General features: G+C 51.5%; 2 protein-coding genes across 3 annotated transcripts; both read left to right on the top strand.

The window, feature by feature from the left end:
* Positions 1–3,301: 3,301 nt before the first annotated feature.
* On the top strand, positions 3,302–11,043 carry Trim17 (tripartite motif containing 17). The gene is made up of 7 exons (XM_003477325.4): positions 3,302–3,909; positions 4,632–5,076; positions 5,869–5,964; positions 7,074–7,304; positions 9,040–9,062; positions 9,158–9,261; positions 9,607–11,043. The coding sequence occupies exons 2-7, from the start codon at positions 4,648–4,650 to the stop codon at positions 10,155–10,157; spliced, it is 1,434 nt and encodes a 477-aa protein (XP_003477373.1). The 5' UTR covers positions 3,302–3,909; positions 4,632–4,647; the 3' UTR covers positions 10,158–11,043.
* A 43-nt stretch (positions 11,044–11,086) lies between these two features.
* Trim11 (tripartite motif containing 11) lies at positions 11,087–20,714 on the top strand. 2 transcript variants are annotated; one of them, XM_003477310.5, is made up of 6 exons: positions 11,088–11,588; positions 14,890–14,985; positions 15,729–15,959; positions 18,133–18,155; positions 18,243–18,343; positions 19,443–20,714. In XM_003477310.5, exons 1-6 carry the CDS (start codon positions 11,181–11,183, stop codon positions 19,988–19,990), a joined length of 1,407 nt encoding a protein of 468 aa, XP_003477358.1. In that variant the 5' UTR covers positions 11,088–11,180; the 3' UTR covers positions 19,991–20,714. The 2 variants fall into 2 exon arrangements, with proteins under 2 accessions (XP_005006999.1, XP_003477358.1); XM_005006942.4 differs by having other exon boundaries at positions 11,087–11,588; positions 18,133–18,343.
* The last annotated feature ends 598 nt before the right edge of the window (positions 20,715–21,312 follow it).

Genomic DNA, 21,312 nt, shown 5'->3' with positions numbered 1-21,312 from the left:
GTCCCAAGGGCATCCACAGCATCCTGTTGTTGCCTGAAAGGCTCTGTTCGGAGCCATTCACTAGATCAGAAAAAGTGGCTGTAATTTGTGGTTCCCAGGCCTGAAAAGTGGCTCTTGCCTTTCTCAATTAGTTAAGCTTGAAAGATTGCATGTGTAATTTGGCCTATGGCTTGGTAAGAGATTGAACTAGTATACGTTGGTAATGCACTGTATCTGTTTAGGTTAGAAAATTTAGTGCCATGGGATAAAAACACAAGTTGAGTCTGCGTCCAGCTAGTATGAGCAGTTTGTGTAGTGTATGCTGAGTCTGTTTCCAGGTAGCAGACCAGTCATCTGAGTTTACTCTGCTTATCTGGTCCAGACAGTGGACCAGAAAGTGTGCTTCAACTGCTAATTTTGATTTAGAAGTTAATCTTGAGTGAACTCAGCCTGTCTCCTTTTAGAAGTCCAACTAGTATATTATTATTTTTATGTATGTCCTGGTAGGTTCAGAGGGTGGCTGGTGTGTGTGTGTGTGTGTGTGTGTGTGTGTGTGTGTGTGTGTTTTCTTTGGTAAAAGTCCTAGTGAATGAGTCCTAGTGAATTAATGACAAAACCTAAGTGAAGTCAACATTGGAAAATCCTAAAGTTCAGAATGGCACTGTGCCCTGGAAGTTACATCAGTTAAGTATCACCAGCTTTGATGGCTCAAGGGTCTGACACTGAAATGGGCTTCCCAACTTGCAAAGTAGACTTCTGGTTTCCTAGAATGAAAGAGGTGGGAGACCAACTAGCTAAGAAATCCTGCAACTGGGATCAGGGAGGGTTTGCTGAATCCACTTCTGGGGACAACTTGAGCATAGCAATGGTAATAATGTAAGGATTTTTACCCCTTCGACACATATTGGGATCATTTATACATCAAAATCAGTATTAAATTCATAGCTTAGTGCTAGGAATGCAGTGAATTAATCTAGTTGTTTCTGTGGTTGCCCACTGTTTTCAAGGTGCTTATTGTGAAGCAAAAGCCTGTAATAGACAGAAGCAAAGACAGTGAAAAATCACTCTTATAAGTAGTGAGGGGTGATAATATCACCAGTATGCAACTGTGGTATGTCCTGTTGATTCAAAATTCAAAAGCTTTAGGAGTTAAAACTGGAAATCATCTCTTTTAAATTTAAGGATATGTAAATTAAAGGGTGATTTCTTAGGAGCTACCCAAAAAACTTAGAACAATCAGAATCACTTTGTTCTGATTTTGAAAGTTCTGACCTTCATTATTAAACTAAAAAAATTCATCTGGATGTCATTTCTCTTCATGAAGTCCTTGTCTTGGCAACCTTTGGCTCTGTGAAGAGATAACCATATTTTGCTGAATGGCATTGGGGAAAAGGGATTTAGGCAACAGACTCCATTCAGGGACACTGGATGCATCTTAGTATAATATGATTTCATGAGGAAATTTGCCTTTTCCTGGGAGGGCCAGCTTCTTGAAGAGGAGATCCCTGTAATCCTGTTCTTCATATCCAAAGAATCTGGCCTTGTATGTTCTACTTAACATATGCCGAGTTTCCACAGTTTAATGGGCAGAGTAATGCATTAATGACTGAGAGGAACAGAAAGATGGGTGTGTGAGAACTGATTTGTTGAGGACTAAGATAGAGAAACATAAAGTAGCAGGGATACAGGAAGAAAGCAACCCAAGTTCCTCTGAATCATATGTATGAGTACTCAGGGAAGTCTTCTCAACACATATCTGAGTCACATGCAGAATGGCCACAATTCTGTTCTCTCGGCAGAGAAGTGTGGCTGGCATTTCCCCCAGAAAGCACGACAGGACCAACAAAGCCAGGCATTTGTGGGTTCGCAAGCAATTCACGTGGCTGGTCTTCAGATGACTCCTTGACTCTAGGGTGCTGACACCTGGGCAGGGTGGCTGCCAGCAGGAATGTGCCAGGTGGGCACCTAAGGACAGAGATCTAGTTGTTTCTGATTGCCCATTGTGGGTTTTCTTTTCTTTTTTTTTGTACCAGGGATCGGACTCACGACTTCATGCTTACCAGGCAAGTGCTTGAGCCACTGAGCTAAATCCCCAGCTGCCCATTGTGTTTTCTCTGAAGTCTCAGCATAGCTGGGATAGCTCAGGAAATGTTTCCTAAATACAAATAAGTACTACCATCTGGTGCAGTACAATCAGGTGAATTTTTGTTAAACACTTTCGATGTCTATCATAAGAGGGACACACCAGAGTGACAGCTATGTGAGGACATAGGGGGAAGATAGCATCTACAAACCAAGGAGTGGAAGCTCAGAGGAGTCAGCCACCGCCCCAGGTTTGTACCCCAACCTGAGCAAACTAATATGCTATCTTTATGATTAAAATGAATTCTCAGAGAATTTTCTGTATGCATGATGTCATTTTAGCCATGTGGTTTTCCAGCACTTCTCTTGTAAGCAGAAGACTCACCAGTCCAGTGTGCCCTGTACCAGGGTCAGTAGCGCCTCAGAGACTTGTCCTTCCTTGGGGACCCTCTGACTATCTGTGATTTAGATAACATATCCAAACCTACTTGTGTGTCTTTTTGAAAAGCTCTTTCTATTCCAAAGGTGTATTCACCCTTCCCTTTTAACTTTCTGTGTTTTAGGAAACTTTGGCATCCAACCAAGCAGGGTGTCCCACCCCAAGGCTATACAATTCCCAGGAACAATAAACAACCTAAAAAAAAAAAAAAAAAACCTAAAAAAAATTAAAAACAACCTATCAGGATTTTCAATTTTATATTCAAACCTGCTGTGTTACTGTCCTGTTACTGTGACAAAGTAATTCAGCTATCAACTTAGATGGAGAGTTTATCTTGTCATTCACTTGGTTTCAGAAGTTCCAGTCCTGGTTGCCTGGCTCCACTTGTTTTGGGGCTGTGGGAACAAGGGTCACAGTCACAAAGCAAGCTGTGCTAAGTCACCTGGTGAGAGGAGAACAGAGACAGGAAGGGGCCAGGAACCCAATACTCTCTTCAAGGTCGCACCCCAGTGACCTGATTTCCCTCCACCAGGCCCCACCTCCTACAGCCCCCACCCCACACACAATACCACCACAGGAGACAGGGGGAACCGCGGTAAGGCATTGTCTTCACCCCAAACCAGGCTGTCTACGGTAGTGCACCTTGAACAAAGCAGACTGGCACCATTTAACCTTTCACCACCTGGATTTCCTGCCCTCAGCCTTGTGCAGCCTCAGCTCAGTTTCCCATCTGTCCACCCTCCCCAGTATTAGGATTAGGGCTAGGAGCAGGGTTAGGATTACGCCTGGGGAGCGCTGTGGGCAGCACTGGGTCAGAGCCTCGGCTACCCGCCCAGGTTCAGCCTCTCTGCCTCCGGACCGGTAGGACTGGCAGCCTGGGGAGCTGCAGGGCTCACCTTCGCGCCCCGCCCTGCTCTCCTTGCCCCGCCCTCCTCCTGCAGGAAGGACCCCCATTTCTCTTCTACCCCTGTGCCCCCCACCTCGCTGACGCCACAAAGACCGTTCCCGCGACGTTGTCGCCCCAGCTCCACGGCGCACTCCCAGCCTCTCCACCGCCAGGAGTCCTGGCGCCCAGAGCCCCTCGACGCATCTTCCTACCTCGAACACCGCCCTGTCTCAGGGCGACCACACTGACCTGGGGACTCTGCATGAGCCACAAGGACGGAGTGACAACTCCTGAGATTAGGCGCCTGAGCCCCAGGATACCTAGGCACCCAGTCACTGGAGTGCATTCGGAGTGCATTTGGCTGCACAAACTGTGGGACTCTGTGGTTTAGGGATGTGGAGGAGAGCCGGGGCAGCCCTTGAAGTTTAAAGGTTCAAATCCTCCTCTGACCCTCCCAGCAAAGACTCCCACGCCCCGGCAAGTAGAAGGAAAAGCCTGTGGGTCTCTACTGGACAGGACTGCAGTGAGTACTCAGATTGACCCAATCACAGGCATCTGTGCATGCATGCATGATTTGTGTGTACGGGTGTTTACACAGGTGACATGTGCATCTGTATGTGTGTGTGTGCAAGATCATATTGATGTGTGCCTGTATGCATGTGCAATGCATATACATTTGTACATCCCCTGTAGATGTGTGTGCATCTGTATGTAGTTTTGTGCCCCTGCATGAATGGTCTCATCTTCCCTATGCTGTACCTCCCTTTCTAATGGAAAAAATTCACTTTCCCTCCTATTTTTCTTTGTAACTGAAGTTTAAGAAAGTTGTTGAAAGGCTCTTTACTAGAGCTTCTTGCAGAGAGAGTATCACACTAGGACAGGGATGGGGTTCAGTGCCAAGGGCCAAGGTAGATGGGGACAGAGAGGAAGCCTGGAAGGAAAGAGGCTTTTCCCTGAATGCACCTAGAGGTGCACAGGGATTAGGCTTCACAGGAGGCATGAAGACTTGGTCAGTTGTCCAGCAGGCTGGTGGCAGTGTAGGGCCTGGCCACATTTTGTGACAGCCAGAAGGGTCTTTGTGGCTTCTAGGAGGCATTTCTTCTTTGTTGTTAACAAACTGAAAGAGATAGTGTGGACCTCTAACACAATCCTCTGTAAAGGATCCTGGAAGCCTGTAGCACACAGAGCCAGCAGAGCCTAGGTCTGGGATTTGGCGCTAACCATGAGACCTCAACCTTCTCCCAGTGGAAACCCAGGAACCATGGATGCTGTGGAACTGGCCAGAAAGCTGCAAGAGGAAGCCACGTGCTCCATCTGCCTCGACTATTTCACAGACCCTGTGATGACCGCCTGTGGCCACAACTTCTGCCGCACCTGCATCCAAACAAGCTGGGAGAAGGTGAAAAGCAAGAAGGGGAGAAGGAGGCAGAAGGGGGTCTTCCCTTGCCCCGAGTGCAGGGAGATGTCGCCCCAGCGGAACCTGCGGCCCAACCGTCTGCTGACCAAGGTGGCCGAGATGGCAAGACAGCACCATGGGCTGCAGGAGCGGGACCTGTGCCCAGCACACCAGGAGCCCATCAAGCTGTTCTGCCTGGAGGACCAGAGCCCCATCTGTGTCGTGTGTAGGGAGGCGCGGGAGCACCGGGAGCACAGGGTGTTGCCTGTGGAGGAGGCCCTTCGGGAGTACAAGGTGGGGAGCAAAGGTCAGAGGCTGGGGAGGAAGAGCTGTTCAGGGGACAAGTAGCCCTCTGCCAGGGTTCTGGAGGCCCCAAGGGTAGGAGTGTGTTTGTGGGGGGCACGACACCACACCACTATACGGACTCTGCATCACCTACTGACTGAACCCTACCAGGGAAAAGCACTGTGACTTCTGGGACAGAACCAATGGGTGACAAGACCTCCAAGACCAGACCTACTCTGACCGTCCCTGAATGCTTTTCCTGGCAGGGCACTAGGGGACAACTGCCCTTATGTGAATGAGGAAAAAATTGAAGAGTGACAAACAAGCCCAGGGGCTCTGATGGGTGTGGGTAGCCAGGTGGAAAAGGGACTAGAGGGTGAGGGCCAGTTTCATAGGGTCCATTTGCACAGATTTCTTGGGTCAACCTCTGTCTTCAACTGTGAAGACAAAGTGCTTCCTTCTCTCCTGGCCCAGTTGCTTCTCTCCTAGTATAACTTATACATGATGGATTTTCTCCTTCCAGATTTTGTGGAAAGGAGAGAAACTTGAAGCTTTAGGTTTTTTTTTTTTCCAAGTGTATTCAGCTAAAAATAATTCAATGCTGCAGTGGTGTTTTTGGTGGTGTTATGTTCTGAACTGTTCTATTGACAGGAGGATCTTGTTTGGGAGTAGCATATCTGACCCCCTATGCTTACTTAGCATGGTCTTTGGGGTTGATGCAGCCTCACAGACCGTAATCCAGATTCTGGCAGGAAGTGTGGCACCTCTGGTCCCAAATCCTGTGGTTCTGTGTGCCTACAGTTGAAGCTGGAGGAGAACATGTGTCACCTGCGGGAGGAAGTGAGAAAGACAGAGAAGCTACAAGCCAAGGAGGAGCAGACCTTAGCCCAGTGGCAGGTGGTTCTCCAAAGCCTGCTTCCCATCCCTGTTCCGTTCTCTCTGGGTTTCTATCCCCTCTTCCTTTGCGGTGGGAAATGCCAACAAGAGCGTTCTCATCTTCAACATCCCCCTCACCCACACCTGCTACCGAGAGGAAAATATTCCCTCAGACTCTCTGGGCTCAGGGGTTAGTGCACCTGGGCCAAGGGTTGGTGAAACTGACACAGAGATGAGCAGTAGAGAAAGATGATTTCTAATTGTGTTGGCACACAGGCTGGGGGACCCTCACACAAACATGAAACTCAGAAGGTGGAGTTTTCTAGATCACCAGAGGCTTGGCAGAGACAAAACCACAGGACCTCACTGTATTGTCCAGGCTGGCCTGGAACTCCTAGGCAAAGGCCATCCTGGCAGTGCTGACACACAGGCCACAATTACACCCAGAAAAGGGTTTAGCTCATTTTACATTAGTTCTAGAATCAGGAGACTCTTGTTCTACATAATATAGCAAGTGGGCTGGGCAGAGGTGGGTTTCAAAGACAAAAAGAGCTGGAGTGATCAAAGTCAGCATAGGAAGCAGGTTGGTCATTTAATAGTTGGCATCTTTTTAAGGTAGGAACAAGGAGAGCAACAGGAAGACAGTGATTAGTGAGCACCAAGTTATCCCAGGTTACTTTTGTATAAGGATTTTGTATAAGGATTTTGTATAAGCATCATGATCCATTGGAAGTGGCCAGATGTCTCTAATCCTGGCTTCTAAAAGTTCAACAGCTTTAAGGCCTCTCTTCTGACTTCCGGCCTGGTGTGCAGGGGGCCAGGGCAGGAGTCCAATCCAGAACAGTGACCTCCTATGATTTTTAAGGAACATATCCAAGTGACCCCCTTGGGGGGGGGTCCCTGAGCCTCACCAGTACCAGGGCACACATATTTTAGGGAGTTGGACCGTGCCCCTTGGGGCCCAGTGCATTGTTCCTCTGAGAAGCCCCTGGTTTCTACCTAAAACTCCCAACACCCTTGCTGGAGTTCTGAGGATCCATAGAGCCCAGGGAGATATACTGTGACCCAGAGCATGGCTGTCCTGTGTGGGGACCACATCTCATATGGGTGTGGGCTCCCTGCACTCACAGGACAGAGTGAAGGACCGGAGGGAGAGGATTATGGTGGAGTTTGAGAAAGTGGCCCTGTTCCTGGCAGAGGAGGAGCAGAGACTCCTCCAGGCCCTGAAGAGGGAGGAGGAAGAGACAGCAGTGCAGCTTCGAGACAGCAAGGCCACCCTAGACCAGCAGCGCCGCTCCCTGGACTTGCTACTGATGCAGCTTGAGGATCAGAGCCTGCGGGAGCCTGTACAGATGCTTCAGGTGAGGTCACCCCATGGGCTGTGCCCCAGGATGAGGCCAGGGAGAGGTGTGGTTGAAGTGCATAGGATGGGGAGAAAGAATGCAGCCCAACAGAAGGGTGGGTGACTGTCCCTTTCCCAAATTGCTTAGGCCACAAGAGTCTCAGCTTTCAGATATTTCCAGACTGGGGATATGCGCATAGACATCATGAGATACCTTGAGGTTTAGACTTGTGTTTAAATAGGAAATGCATTTTTGTCTCATGTACACCAAATGCACAGAGCTGCAATGGGACATTATATGGCTTCCTTACTGTGCCTGTGTTTTGACTGTGATACAGCTGGGGTGTGGGATATCCCACAACCTTACTCATCCAGGTCAGTCCTCAAAAAGTTTCAGATTTTTGATTAGGGATCTTAACTGTACTACAGGCTGAGAGGGTTAAAGAATGGAAATTGACTGTGTAAAGTCCTGAGGGCTGGAGGCTATCAGGATGGAGTACAATTGATCCTCCCTACCCTCACAGAGCCACCTTTCACAGGTGTGTGTATATACCCTGATCTCCTCTCTACTGAGGACACTTCTCAGGTTGGATTGGAAACCACCCAAATTAATTCATTTAGCCTAAGCTAGCCTTTTAAAAGACTCTACCTCTCAAATTATGATGGTTCAGCTTGTCCACGGTACAAAAGAAACATGCTTTCAGTAGAAATCAAACTCTAGATTTGGAATTTGGATCTTTCTGGGATAGCAACAGATAAACAACTCTCCCATTATCCACAAATGCCATTGAGCCAAACTAGGGTGCTTAGCCGACCAGAGCTACTAGGCTCACCTTTGTCATTTGAGGTTTTCAACTTCTGGTGGGTTTATCAACACATAACTCCATCTTACATAGAGGATCATGTATATATCACATTCTGAGATCCTGGGGATTAGGAGCTATAAAATGGAGGGGGTGAGTTTTGGAAAAGGCAAACCACAGCATGGCCATTGAACATCCTAAATCCCCTGCAGCTTCTAGGTCAGGGTGTTAAAGTGCTTGGGAACTGCCTGTCCCTTCCAAACTCAGGACCCTTGAGCTGTTATCCCAAACCTCAGCCAGTTACATGCCTAGCCTTGTTTCTCCATGACAGCTCTGTGCATTTGGCTGGTCTGCACCTACTTCAGACTAGACTAAAGAGGAAGATACTCTTATCCAGTCTTACTTTCCAAGGTTTCAGCTATCTATGGTCATCCTCAGCCCAAAACTACTAATTCAAACACTCCATAATTAAGCAATCATAGCTTTAAATAGCACGGAATTGAGCAGTGTGATGAAATCTGTCTTGCATCCCAGCTACTTTGCCCAGCAACCCACATCATGTACACTCCCTGTCCAGTAATCACTCAGTCACCTGATTAACATGGTGGCAACATCTTCAAGTAGCCTCATTTTACTTGAAAATGGTCCCAAAGTGCAAGTATAGTGAAGCTAGCCATTGAGGTATGGCAAAAAGAAACCGCAAAGAGCTTCACAGCAAAGAAGGCCTCCCCCAGCCTTCCACCCTCCTCAGGCGAGTGGTTGTGGTCTGAGAATGATTGGGGTCAGGGTATGCCAGGGCATCCTGATGAATGTGGGAGCTCAGATTCTGGTAGAAAGGACATTTTTAACCTGTCCCAGAGAAGTGGACAACAGACATGGCTTTAAGAAGGACATGGTGGGGGGCAGTTGAGACTTGAGCCCATTCCCTGCTCTCCTCCCTGTCCTCTGCAGGATATGAAGGACACCCTGGGCAGGTATGCTGTCACCGGCAATGGAGGTGGTGGCAGAGGTGGGCCTGGGAGGGCTCCATGTGGGGCCAGAAGGAACAGTGAGCCTATGTCCCCTGGAGGAAGCACAGCTTGAGCGTGCAGTGTCCAGAGGTGGCTGTCCCCACGGTGATCAAGACTATATGCAGGGTTCCTGGACAGAGAGATGTGCTCAGAGGCTTCCAAGGTAAGTGGGGCCTGGGGCCTGGCACCTTACAATGCCCTGCTCCTCCCCCAGATGCCACACACCTGTGGGGCCTTTGACTGGACACTGAATCTGTGCTTCATACACAGCTACCCTCCTCCTCCTTTCCCTGGGTTAAGCCTGTGGCCCTGCTTACCCTCCCTCACAGCCCTATCAGCAGCCACAGGTAGCTGGGGTATGGGGCCATGTCTCCCTGGGCTATCTAGGGGAAAGGGCACCTCTGGGGAGATGGGGAACAGAGGGGCCATTCAGCCTCTAGCTGTCATCTGTCCCAGAACCTCTGGTCCTGACTGGTCCACCTTCTCACCTCCCTGGCTCTGTCTGCAGAGGAAGTGGTGCCAGACCCCACCTCGGCATACCCCTATCTCCTCCTGTATGAGAGCCGCCAACGGCGCTACCTCAGCTCCCTGCCTGAGGCCAGCACTGCCTGCAGCAGGGACCGGTTCCTGGCCTACCCCTGTGCCGTGGGCCAGCAGAGCTTCTCCTCAGGAAAGCACTACTGGGAAGTGGGCATGAACCTCCTTGGGGATGCACTCTGGGCCTTGGGAGTGTGCAGAGACAATGTGAGCCGGAAGGAAAGAGTGCTCAAGTCCCCCGAAAATGGGTTCTGGGTGATACAGCTGTCCAAGGGGAAGCAGCCATCATCCCCAGTGCCCACCACCATGCCTGTCACACTGATTGAGCCTCCCAGCCATGTAGGCATCTTCCTGGACTTCGAGGCTGGTGAGGTGTCCTTCTACAATGTGAATGATGGGTCCCACTTGCACACCTACTCCCAGGCTGCCTTCCCTGGGCCTCTGCAGCCCTTCTTCTGCCTGGGAACACCCAAGTCCGGCCAGATGGTCATTTCCACAGTGACCATGTGGGTGAAGGGGTAGAGGCTTGGTGCAGCAGGAGTCCTCTGTTGCACACAGGGCACTTCCTCCACAGAATCACAATTAAAGTGGTCAAATGTTGGGATCAGATTGGCAGTGCTTTGTAAAGGGAACTGGAAAGAAAGGCAACCACTCCTAATGGGTCAGATCTCCAAATGCACAGCTGTACCCCCAGCACAGTGTGGCCTAGCTGTTTGTTTTGCCACACTGGAGACTGAACTCAAGTTTTTGCACTGAGCTACATTTCATTTTTATTTTGTATTTTGAGACAGAGCTTAAGTCACTAAATTGTCCAGGCTAGGCCTGAATAGGCCTCAGCTTTGCCTCAGCTTTTCAGAGTGCTGGATTATATGCACACCATGGCCCTAGCACAGTGTGGCCTTTTTTTTTTTTAACCTCTGCCTCCTGCCTCAACTTCTTGGTTCCTGGTTCCCCTGGCGCCCTCCTCTGACTACCTGAGAGGCTTAACTCTAAAAAGCCACGCCTGGTTCCTCCCAGCTCCTAGAAGTTGTACGTGAGGAGTAAAATCCAAAGGACAGGGAGAATTTGGGAGTCGCCTCTCCTCGGGCTCCAGCATATTTTCCTAACATCTCCACTCCAAGTTCTTGCTCCCAGCACCCCAAAAGTCCGATCTAATATGTACTGCTTTCCCAGGCGAGGAGGCCTCACTGACAGAATCGTAGCCCCACAGCCCCGGCCCGGTCCCCAGGTCGCGCAGGTGTCAAAGGGCCCGGATCCTTCAGGGCGCGGCAGGGAAGGTGAAGGAAGACGGCTGGGGCTGGCCCAGCTCCTGCTGTCGCTAAGGACCCCCGTCGCCCGCCCCCGACCCCCGACGCGCGCTCGCGCTCCGCCTGCCCCGCGCCGCGTTACCCGCCACAACCAATCCGAGACGAAAGCCGGTTGTTAAAAAAAAAAAAAAAAAAAAACCAGCGCTTCCGGCTTCCGCCGAGGTTCCTCTTCCTGCCGGCGTTCGGAGCCTCTTCCCCGTAACCCCTCGTCGCCGGAGTTCTGGGCCCGGTGCTCGCCATGGCCGCCCCCGACTTGTCCACAAACCTCCAGGAAGAGGCCACCTGCGCCATCTGCCTCGACTACTTCACTGACCCGGTGATGACCGACTGCGGCCACAACTTCTGCCGCGAATGCATCGGGCGCTGCTGGGGCCAGCCCGAGGGCCCCTACGCGTGCCCCGAGTGTCGCGAGCTGTCCCCGCAGAGCAACCTGCGTCCCAACCGCCCGCTGGCCAAGATGGCCGAGATGGCGCGGCGCCTACATCCGCCGTCACCGGTCCCGCAGGGCGTGTGCGCCGCGCACCGCGAGCCGCTGGCCGCCTTCTGTGCGGACGAGTTGCGTCTGCTGTGCGGCACCTGCGAGCGCGCAGGCGAGCACTGGGCCCACCGCGTGCGGCCGCTGCAGGACGCGGCCGAAGAGCTCAAGGTGCGCCTGGTGAGGGGTGCCGGGGGAACGGGATTCTGGGGGAGCGCGGGGATGGGGTGCTGGAGCGTACGAGAGTGCCAAGGATACGCAGCTGGTGCCGGGCCTGGCCTGCGGCTTCGGGCAGATCGTCCACCAATCGGGGTATGACACAGCCTGCCGCAGGCAGAGACTCGGGTGCTCCCTGTCCCCAGCTTGTGCTGCAAGGGCAGGGGTAGGTACGGTGCTGGTGGTTAAGGAAATCATCCCAGTGGGAGGCTGGGATGCCGGGCCCTTAGGGATAGGGGAGGTGGGAAGATGCAGGGTTCGGTGGTGGAGACAAGGTAATGGTGTCAGTCACGGATTAGGAAGGAGCCCCGGCTGGAGAGGCAAAAAGTGAGGCACAAAAGGAGCTGGCCCTACATGGACTCCCAGGGAATCTGTCAAGAGGACTGAGGGTTGTGGGCAGAGACCTATTTTAGGACCAGGGCCTGAGTCCTGGGAAAGCCACTGCAGGGACCAAACTGGACAGTCAGTGCATCCTTATCCCATCCCTTTTGGGGTTTGTGCAGGCTCTGTGTGGGAACTGGGTGCAGAACCTCTGGGTGCTACCCACCTTTGTTTTGGGTTTTTTTTTTTCCTGGTTTGAGGAATCAAATTCAGGACGTTGCGTTTGCCAGAAGAGTGCTGCACCACTGAGCTGTATTCCCAGCCATCACCCACCTTCTTTGCTTGGAAACTAGACTGGTCACAGAGCTAGGGTCATGTCCTCCTGATGTGCCCTGGCTTTTCTTCTCCATGTTGTGGAAGGATTTGCCACTATACTGCATCTCCAGCCCATAAACTTTTCTGCAGTAGTTCATATTTTGCATTACTACAATGTGTACATTGGGTGAGAAGTGGGTCAAATCAACACATAGCTGTAGCTGTAGCTGTATCTAATGCTGGGGTCAGTACTCAGCCATGAGTCCCCATAGAAAGAACTTCAGAATCTAAATCTGAACAGCAACACCCTTTGCCTTGAGTTTCAGTACTAGGTGGCTTAGATGCACGCAGCTGGGACTACAGAGAGATGCCTGTGGGTTTTCTTCTTTCTCCATGCAGTGCCATCTATACCCCAGTCAATCAGCTTGTCAGCTCACCTTCTCACCACCTGGAACTGAGATAGGTGTATAAAGCCCCAAGAACTCCCAAAGCTGACCCACGAGTCCCACGAGACAGAGAGTACTTAACCCTTTCTATGGCAGAACAGAAGAAATGTCTCCTCCATTTTGTGGGGCTTATTGTCTGGGGTCTGAAAATTAAGCTGACACAGGACACGTACAGAAAAGTTTTATTAATATTTTAAAATTTCTTCTAAACAGAGGCTTCACAGAAGAGAGTGAAACATCCAGAGATGCCATTAGATTTGGCCTCACATGGATACTTTTTTTTTTTGTACCAGGAATCAAACTCATGACCTTGCATTTGCCAAGCAGGCTCAATGTCGCTGACCTATATCCCCGGCCCACGTGCATACTCTTTTAATAAAACCTGATAAGCCATGGAAAAGTGAGAGACAAAGAAGGGAGCTTGGATTTCTAAGGCTAACAAATGATGCGGTGGGGAAGCGATGGAAGATTAGGCTGTGGGGGCAGCCCTTTTCCAGCGACAAGTGGTTCAGGGAGGGCATTTCCCTCTTGAAGAGTCAGGCTTGCTTTTAAGTGGTTGCTTCTCCAGTTGCCAAATGAGCGTCTCTGGGTGAGTGTTCTATAGGTGGTAACTCAAGGGAAGGCCCAGTCAACTGCTTTCCCCCTGTAGGTCTGGAGAGCTCAACTGCCGACAGCACTGTCCCTCAACTCACCAGAGTCCCTAGGCCTCACAAGGCCCACTCCTTGCCCGGCCCTGACTTGTGACTGCAAGTGAGCCAAACCTAGACAGAGGCACTGGCCTGGTTATGTGTGGCTTGTGCAGCAGGCACCTGGGGGAGAGAAGAAGGGGATAAAATAGCGGGAGGGGAGAGCATGGGAGAACATAGGCCTGCCCAAGACTCTGGTGTCCAAACTTCAGGCCATCCCCAGATTGCAAAGGCTCATTGTGACCTATCGCACTATACAGAAATACATCCCACTGGAAATAACCCTGTCAGAGTGGGTACATTCCGACTCCTTATGACCTAGTCTGTACATTTATGTTTTTGTTTCATTTTCAGCACTGGGGATTTAACCCAGGGCCTTTGCACCAAGCTGTATCCACAGCTCATTTTCTTTTTTTATTTGGACACAGGGTCTTACTGAATCCCTCAGTTATCTGTGCTGGGTTAGAATTTTTTATCATCCTGCCTCAGCCTCTAGAGTGCTAGGATTATGGGCATGCCGCTACTATACCCAACTCCCAATCTATTCTTTAAAATGCTGCTCAGCATTGAAAATTTTTAAACTCTTTGAGAGGTGGAGATGTTATAGGAGAAGCTTGGAAGTGCTGGGCTGAAGGTGTGCATGGTGAGCTCAGGATAGGGAGCCAGACCTGTGTTTCCAGGTTAGGGAGTCTAAGGACAGGGACCCCAGACCTGGGAACCTACCAGAGTCTGTGTAAGAGCTGATTATGGGCAAGGTGACAGGCTGGGCTCTCCTTGGTGGGCTCCTTGTGCCAACCAGTGGCACAGGCACAGCTCACTGGCACAGAATTCCAAGCCCCCACTCCTCACCTGTCCAGAAGGTGAACGGAGATAATAGGTGTGGCCAGCACAGGCCTATGAAGTAGGAGACCCAAGCAGAGCCACCCAGTCTTGTTGACTGAACTCTTACCCTTCTATGCTACACACAGGACCAAGATGAAAGGGAATGAGACCTGGAGATCAGGAAGAAGAATGCATTCATGGCCTGAGGGTGAAGCAGAAAGTGCAGCAAGATGCTGCAGGACTGGAGGGGAGACCAGATTGAAGGGGAGAGGTAGTGTGGGAGAAACGCCCCCACCAGCTGGTCCCCTGTGAGCTACAGCCACTGATAACTCCTGAGACTGGAGGGCAAGGCTGGGGCTCAAGGTATCGTTTTGGGATATCCTCTTGTGGAGCAGGCCAGGGAGCTCTCAGCTATTCCAGCTCTCAAGCCCCATTTCCTAGCACCATCTCCTTGGGGTAAGATCGCTGTCTAGGAATTTGGCAACACCAGCATTAGCAGCTAACTCAGTGTGGTGCAGTCCCCATGCACTGACTACGTGGGAGGAAGAAGAGGAACGGTGGGGAAGTTGTGTGGAGAGGGGAGCCTCAGAGCCTTTGGAGCCAACTTAGGGCAAGGTTCTGAGTGCTTTCGGGGGTTTCATGGCTCTGTCCTCATTGTATCCCCAGGGAAGGCTAGAGAAGTCACTGGAGCACCTGCGGAGACAAATGGAGGATGCACTGCTGTTCCAAGCCCAGGCTGAGGAGACCTGCGCCTTGTGGCAGGCAAGGACTCCCCAGGGTCCTGGGTGGCGAGTATAGTAGGTGAGGCAGGAGGACAGGACGGCCACCTAGGGTGGGTGAGAGCAGGGAGGCCAAAGGTGTGAGTGTGTGAGCATGCATGCTTGGGGTGGTAAATTCAGTATAGGGGAACCAGGCATGGAAGTCCGGGATGGGTGGCGTGTGGGCAGACCCCAGGTGGTTTGGGGTAAAGGACTGAGGTATTGGGCTTTGGCATGCTATTTGGAGTCTGAGTGGCCTGAGGAGATAGATTCAAAGTCTGACCAGCATTGGGTATCAGGATTGGGGTCCAGTTGGTACAAGATGATAGCTTAGGGTCTGCTGGGCCTAGGTGGCATGTTTGGGGTATGTGTGGCCCCAAAGCTAGATTTGGGGTCTGGGAAGCTCTATGTAGTTGATTTGGGGTCTCACTGGCTTTGGGTTTTGTGTCTGGGCACCTCCAAGGGGTAGGTTTGAGGTCTGGAGAATCGTTAGTAGTTGGCTGTACTTCTGGGAAGCCCCACAGAGTATGTTTGGGGCCTGGGATTTTGTGTCTAGACAGCTTGGAGATTTGGAGCCTGGACAGCCCTGGGTGGGATTTAGGCCTTGGGCAGCCCTGAGTGATGGATTAGGGGCCCAGGCAACCCTGGGTAGTGAATTTGGGGCCAGGAGAGCCCTGGGTGGTGGATTTGTGGTGCAAGTAACCCCAGGAGATGGGTCTTGGCTTCACTGTCCCTTTGACCCTGCAGAAGATGGTGGAGAGCCAACGGCAGAACATGCTTGGCGAGTTTGAGCGTCTGCGTCGCCTGCTGGTTGAGGAAGAGCAGCGATTGCTGCAAAGGCTGGAGGAGGAGGAGCTGGAGGTGCTGCCCAGACTGCGGGAGGGCGCTGTGCGCCTTGGCCAGCAGAGTGTCCAGCTGGCTACACTCATCACTGAGCTGGAGGGCCGTTGCCAGCTGCCTGCACTGGGGCTGCTACAAGTGAGCAGGAAAGGGCTACATGGGATGTCCTCCAAAACTCATAGCACACTGTGCACCTCAGCACACATAGGCACAAACCCTCACCCTGTCTCTTCCCATTGGGCTCCAGCTCTGCTAGCTAGTGTGGTGTCCAAACCAGAACCCTTGGGGCACCCTTCCTCATGACCTGGCACCTGGCCAGGTGGTGCTGGAGAGGATGGCTGTTAGTGTGGGACATCTTCACCCTTCTGTGGACTCCCTGCCTCAGTCTCCCCACCTTGCAGTGGATGTGGGTAGGGCTGAGAGGCCCCATGCCATCTAGGGCTGTCCACCAGCCCTTCTCAGGGCTCGGCTGAATGTTTTGCCCCACAGACACTGTGAAATTCAATCTGTGCTCGGCTCAGTGTAGACATTAGGCTGAGTAGCTCTGACTGTCGTATGGGAACAAGGCTGAGCTCTGTGAGAAGCCTTGTTCTGTGCCTCACCACAGCCTTCCTGTGAGGGTCACCACTGCAAGGTGCCTCTGGACTCAAGAGCTGTCTCAGGGCCCAGCAAGAGGTGTCTTAGGATGGAGACTTGTCTTAAGTCTCAGGAGGATGGGGCCAGATAGAGAAAGCAGAGAGGAATGGGAAAAGAGATCCTTGGTCTGTAAAGGTATCCAGGAGGCAGAGGAGCCCTGGGAAGCAGAAGGCTTTGTGTTTTAAATTTTTTTCAAGTTTTTTGCTTGTTTTTGTTTTGTGGTACTGGAGATGAACCCAGGGGCTTCAAACTGAATCACATCCCCAGCGCTTTTTATTTCTGAGACGATGTCTCACTAACTTGAACCTGAGATCCTCCTGTTCCAGCCTGCCAAGCATTAGGAATTATAGGTGTGCACCACCACAGCTGGCAGGTTTGAAAGTTTTTTTAACTGGCAGGTAACAATTGTACCTATTTATGGCAACAGTGAGATGTTCACACTGAATGTTGACTGAGGTGGGGATGTTGGCACTTCCATCACCTAGTCGTTTGTCATTTCTTCATGGTGAGACCATACAGTTCTCTTCCAGCTAATTGGATTTTATTTGACTAGAGTGCTTTTCTCACCCTGTGTAGGCAGCTTCTCTCACTGAGATGCACCTCAGTTGTCTTCATTACTCTTCGTGTTGCCAAGACACAATACCTGGCACCCACAACTTAAAGAAGGAGAGGTTTATTTTGTCTTATGGTTTGTAATGGTTTCAGTCCGTAGTTGACTGGCTCCACGGCAGGGCAGCATGCAGAAGGGCATCACAGAGAGGATGCTTATGGCATGGCAGGCAGGAACCATGAAACCATAAAGGGAGGAGGGAAGATAGACCTTTCCAGGCCACACCCACAGTGATCCACCTCTTTCTACTAAGCTTCACCTCCCAACATCACATGCAGCTATATGGTTTTGTTTGTTATAAGGAATTGAATTATGACTTTATGCTTGCTAGGCAGGCTCTGTGCCTCTGAGCTATATCCCCATACCCACCTATAAACCCATCAGTGGACTAACCCAGTATCACACCCATGACCAGTCACCTCTCAAAAACCTCACCTATGAGCTCATGCAGCTCTGAGGAGACATCTAGATACAAACGGTAATACTAGTCCTTTTGATTTCATTTTGAGAGAGGGCCTTAATAGGTTACACAGCCTGGCCTTGAGCTTGCAACCCTTTTACTTCAGCCTCCTGAGTAGTTGGGATTACAGGCCACAGTTACCTTCCTGTGTGGTAGGATACCAGAATAGCAGAAAAGTCTTAGGAGCGAGAGTGACTTGGAAATGGGGAAACAGGTGGGTATTGAAGACAAGATTATGCTGCTTAGCTAAGACACTGTGGTAAGACGTCATCATGAATATCAGACAGTGAGATGTGGGAAGAGCATCCAGGCATAGAGCAGAGGCCATGTGCCTTCAGGGAAACTGAGGGGGCCAGTTCCTGAGAGGCAGAGACACCTTTGGCTAGTGCTACCCCATTCCTGGAGACAAGACACATGTCTGGCTGTCACTGACACCTAGGATATCCACCTGGAGTTCTGAGGGAAGGCCTTGCATCATGACTATAAGGAAGCACCCATGCCCAGGGCTCATTTCTGACCCCATCTGTGTGTGTTTCTGCTGCCCAGGGATGGGAGAGAGTGGTGTGGCAAGCATTGGTACTAAGCATGTGTTTCCTCTCTTCCAGGACATTAAAGATGCCTTGCACAGGTACGAGCCACTGTCCCTCCCTCAGGCAGGCAGGCAGGGGTTGGGGGGAGCTGCAGTCACCAAGGTGAAGCCAAGCTGTCCCTATAGGATCCAGGATGTGAAGCTGCAGCCCCCGGAGGTGGTGCCCATGGAGCTGAGGACCGTGTGCAGGGTGCCAGGGCTGGTGGAGACGCTGCAGAGGTTTCGAGGTGGGACCAGAGGGTTCAGGCAGATGGGGGACCCGGGAAGGGTGCTGTGGAGTACCTGTGAAGCCTGAGATGTGTCTTTTGGTCTGGCCACTGGCCCCACACAGTCTGGTTGGGACAACGGGTGGCCAACACATGCTCCAACTCCCTGGCCCGTTGTGGACATCCAACCATTCAGTTCAGTTCTGACATTGTCTCTGGAGTTCCCCAATCCCTGCTTCAGACACCACTGAAGTAAGATCTAGGGACCCCAAACTGCCATCCGACCTGCTATAAGTCAGATTCTAACAGTTCTTGCCCCATGTTCAATAATTTGGTAGGACGACTTAGGAGATCCAGGAGAACTGGTCTGTTGGTTACTGTAAAACACAGCCAATAAACCGTGGGGTAGGAGCAATGTGTGGGCGTGGTCTGTGTTGGGCACCACCCTCTGCGCCTGGCTGTGGAGAGGCCGTAGGCCTCAACCGGCAGTTTTCTAGGAGGTTCTTCTCCATCGGCATGATCGCTTAAATTATCGATCACTGGTGATGATCAACTTCCAGCCTCTACCCACTCCAGATCTCAGTTGGTAGGGGATGTGGACCGTCCAACCCTCTCACTTGATGCTGATCCTCTGGGTGAGCAGCCCTGTCCGTCCCAAGGAATATGTTGAGGTGTGGCTGGAGGAGTTACCAATGAGAACAGGAGCCAGGGACACAGGCCACATCCAGTCTTCCTGCTTTACCATGGGCATGCCAGAAGAGTCCTAGCCTCAGCCTGCTGGCTATAAGCATAGGACCATGCCAGATCGCAGAGGTACTGACCAGTGGTCACCTGTCACATGGTTAAGTGTAGATAGCCATTGTTCCTTTCAGAAAGAGAGGACCAAACCTAGCCAGAACTCTCAGGTGAACAAAAGTACTGCTTGTCATTCCTCATGTCCCCTGAGGGAGATCAGACTGACCTGGCACATTCTGAGTGGCAGCTGGAAATGGCTGAATGACCTTGCTCTGGAGAGGGGAGCAATGCAGGATGCTGGGGAGGTTTTTGCCAATAGGGCCTGACCCAAAGGTGCTGGCTTTAGTGCCACCACGCCTGGGTGACCTCGGGTCTTTCTCCACAGGTGATGTGACCCTGGACCCGGACACTGCCAATCCCGAGCTGGTACTCTCTGAGGACAGGAGGAGTGTGCAGCGAGGTGATCTGCGGCAGGCTGTGCCTGACATCCCTGAGCGCTTTGACCCTGGACCCTGTGTGCTGGGCCAGGAGCGCTTCACCTCAGGCCGCCACTACTGGGAGGTAGAGGTTGGGGAACGCAGCAGCTGGGCCCTAGGCGTGTGCAGGGACAATGTCAACCGGAAGGAGAAGGGCGAGCTGTCGGCTGGCAACGGCTTCTGGATACTGGTGTTCTTGGGCAGCTACTACTCCTCCACCAAGCGGGCCTTCTCCCCAATGCGGGACCCTCCAAAGCGTGTGGGCATCTTCCTGGACTATGAGGCTGGACACCTCTCTTTCTATAGTGTGACGGATGGATCGCTGCTGTTCATCTTCCCTGAGACCACCTTCTCTGGCACCCTGCGGCCCCTCTTCTCACCCCTGTCAAGCAGTCTGACCCCTCTGACCATCTGCCAGCTAAAAGGCAGGTCTGGGGACACCTTGGTTTCCCAGTGACTCTTAGGAGTCCCTTTGCCTCTGCTGGCCTGGGCTCTGCTTTTGGATCTGTTCATTTAAGGCCTTTGGAGGAGGGAACATATCCTTTGAAAGATGGGAGGAACACAGTGCTTTTCTGAACGTGATTGGGAAAACCAAATTTGAGGTGACTATATGTAAGTGTGGCACCAGCAGCCTTCATCCAAGCACAGAGCCCTGGGATTCAGAGCCTGCCCAAGCTGCCATGTCACAGGATCTTCAGGCTGCAACCAGGCCTCCCACCCCCATGTACTGCACCTTGGTGAACACTGGGGAGGAGCAGGGTTTGGTTCCATAGATAAGAGTGCTGATGGAAGATGTCACTGCCCTGAAAGTGGTCACTGCAGAAGAGGGCAGACAGCACTCAGTATTTAAGGGAGATGAGCTGGGGTGGGATTAGCAAGGGGGAACTATGTATAGGCATCTGTGAAACCGAACTCTGGCAGAGACTACCTGAACACATGTGGGAGAGGAGTGGGAGAGACATTGAAATGTGTACAACTATGAAGCCTTTCGGGACATCTCAGGCTGACTTGGCCTCCTCTAAGGACTCCACGTGTGCCCCATCTGCTTTGTAGAAGGGTGGGGCAGAGAGCCCAAGCCTACAGAATCCAGGAACTGCTGTAGTGTGTGGATTGAGGATTTAATTCCTCTACTTTATTTATTGTAAGAACAGCATTTCCCTAAATAAAAGTTGTTACCTCCAGTTCTGTCCCCTACTTGTGCTGTGAATAAATGACAGGAACTGAGAACCAGGCTCCAGGGAGGAGGTGGTAAAGGGACGAAGAGGCTCTGGCTAAGTGGCAGCTGCTTCCCATCCAGGGCTGAGCCCCACTGGTTCTGCAGCACGGGTGCTGAATCTGCGACTACTAAAAAATCTTTTAGGTTACCCGGTGTGCATTTCCTGTGATCCCTGTGTTTGAGGAGCACTTTCCCTACGTCATAGTTCATTTGCATTTCTCCCAGGAGTGAACTTTATTCTTGCTGGGCAACTGGTCTTCACCACCACTTTGAACCAGGCATTAGCAGTGATTGCTGCTTACACCTAAGCATGAGGAAACCCAGCTTAGGGCAACTTCTCCTTGAGCAGTGTTGCTTTCTTCCCATAAGTAGCTACAGCCTGGCTGGTCAGTGTCAGAGACAGGGAACAGTCTGTCCTAGGTGATGCTGACCCCTTGGTGCTCAAATGTGGCCCCAGCAACCAGGTAGAAATAACGCTGGGTGTGATCTAGGAGGAGCATGATCACAGAGCACAATGCTAATCATGCCTTTGGAGAAACTTGGGCAGTACTTCATCCACTTCC

This window comes from Cavia porcellus, unplaced genomic scaffold (genome assembly GCF_034190915.1).
Source record: "Cavia porcellus strain 051 isolate PalLab524CR breed Dunkin Hartley unplaced genomic scaffold, mCavPor4.1 scaffold_21, whole genome shotgun sequence".
Lineage (NCBI taxonomy): Eukaryota > Metazoa > Chordata > Mammalia > Rodentia > Caviidae > Cavia > Cavia porcellus.
The sequence above is the reverse complement of the archived record's forward strand: the minus strand, read 5'-3'. Positions and strand labels throughout refer to the sequence as shown.

What these genes read in the sequence shown, in the direction of transcription:
- Trim17 (XM_003477325.4), top strand. Translation starts at nt 4,648, where the DNA reads ATGGATGCTGTGGAACTGGCCAGAAAGCTGCAAGAGGAAGCCACGTGC. An exon ending in AGGCCCTTCGGGAGTACAAG is followed by an intron (nt 5,077 to 5,868) that starts GTGGGGAGCAAA and finishes GTGTGCCTACAG; the next exon opens with TTGAAGCTGGAGGAGAACAT. An exon ending in AGCCTGTACAGATGCTTCAG is followed by an intron (nt 7,305 to 9,039) that starts GTGAGGTCACCC and finishes TGTCCTCTGCAG; the next exon opens with GATATGAAGGACACCCTGGG.
- Trim11 (XM_005006942.4), top strand. Translation starts at nt 11,181, where the DNA reads ATGGCCGCCCCCGACTTGTCCACAAACCTCCAGGAAGAGGCCACCTGC. An exon ending in AGACCTGCGCCTTGTGGCAG is followed by an intron (nt 14,986 to 15,728) that starts GCAAGGACTCCC and finishes TTGACCCTGCAG; the next exon opens with AAGATGGTGGAGAGCCAACG. An exon ending in GACGCTGCAGAGGTTTCGAG is followed by an intron (nt 18,344 to 19,442) that starts GTGGGACCAGAG and finishes CTTTCTCCACAG; the next exon opens with GTGATGTGACCCTGGACCCG.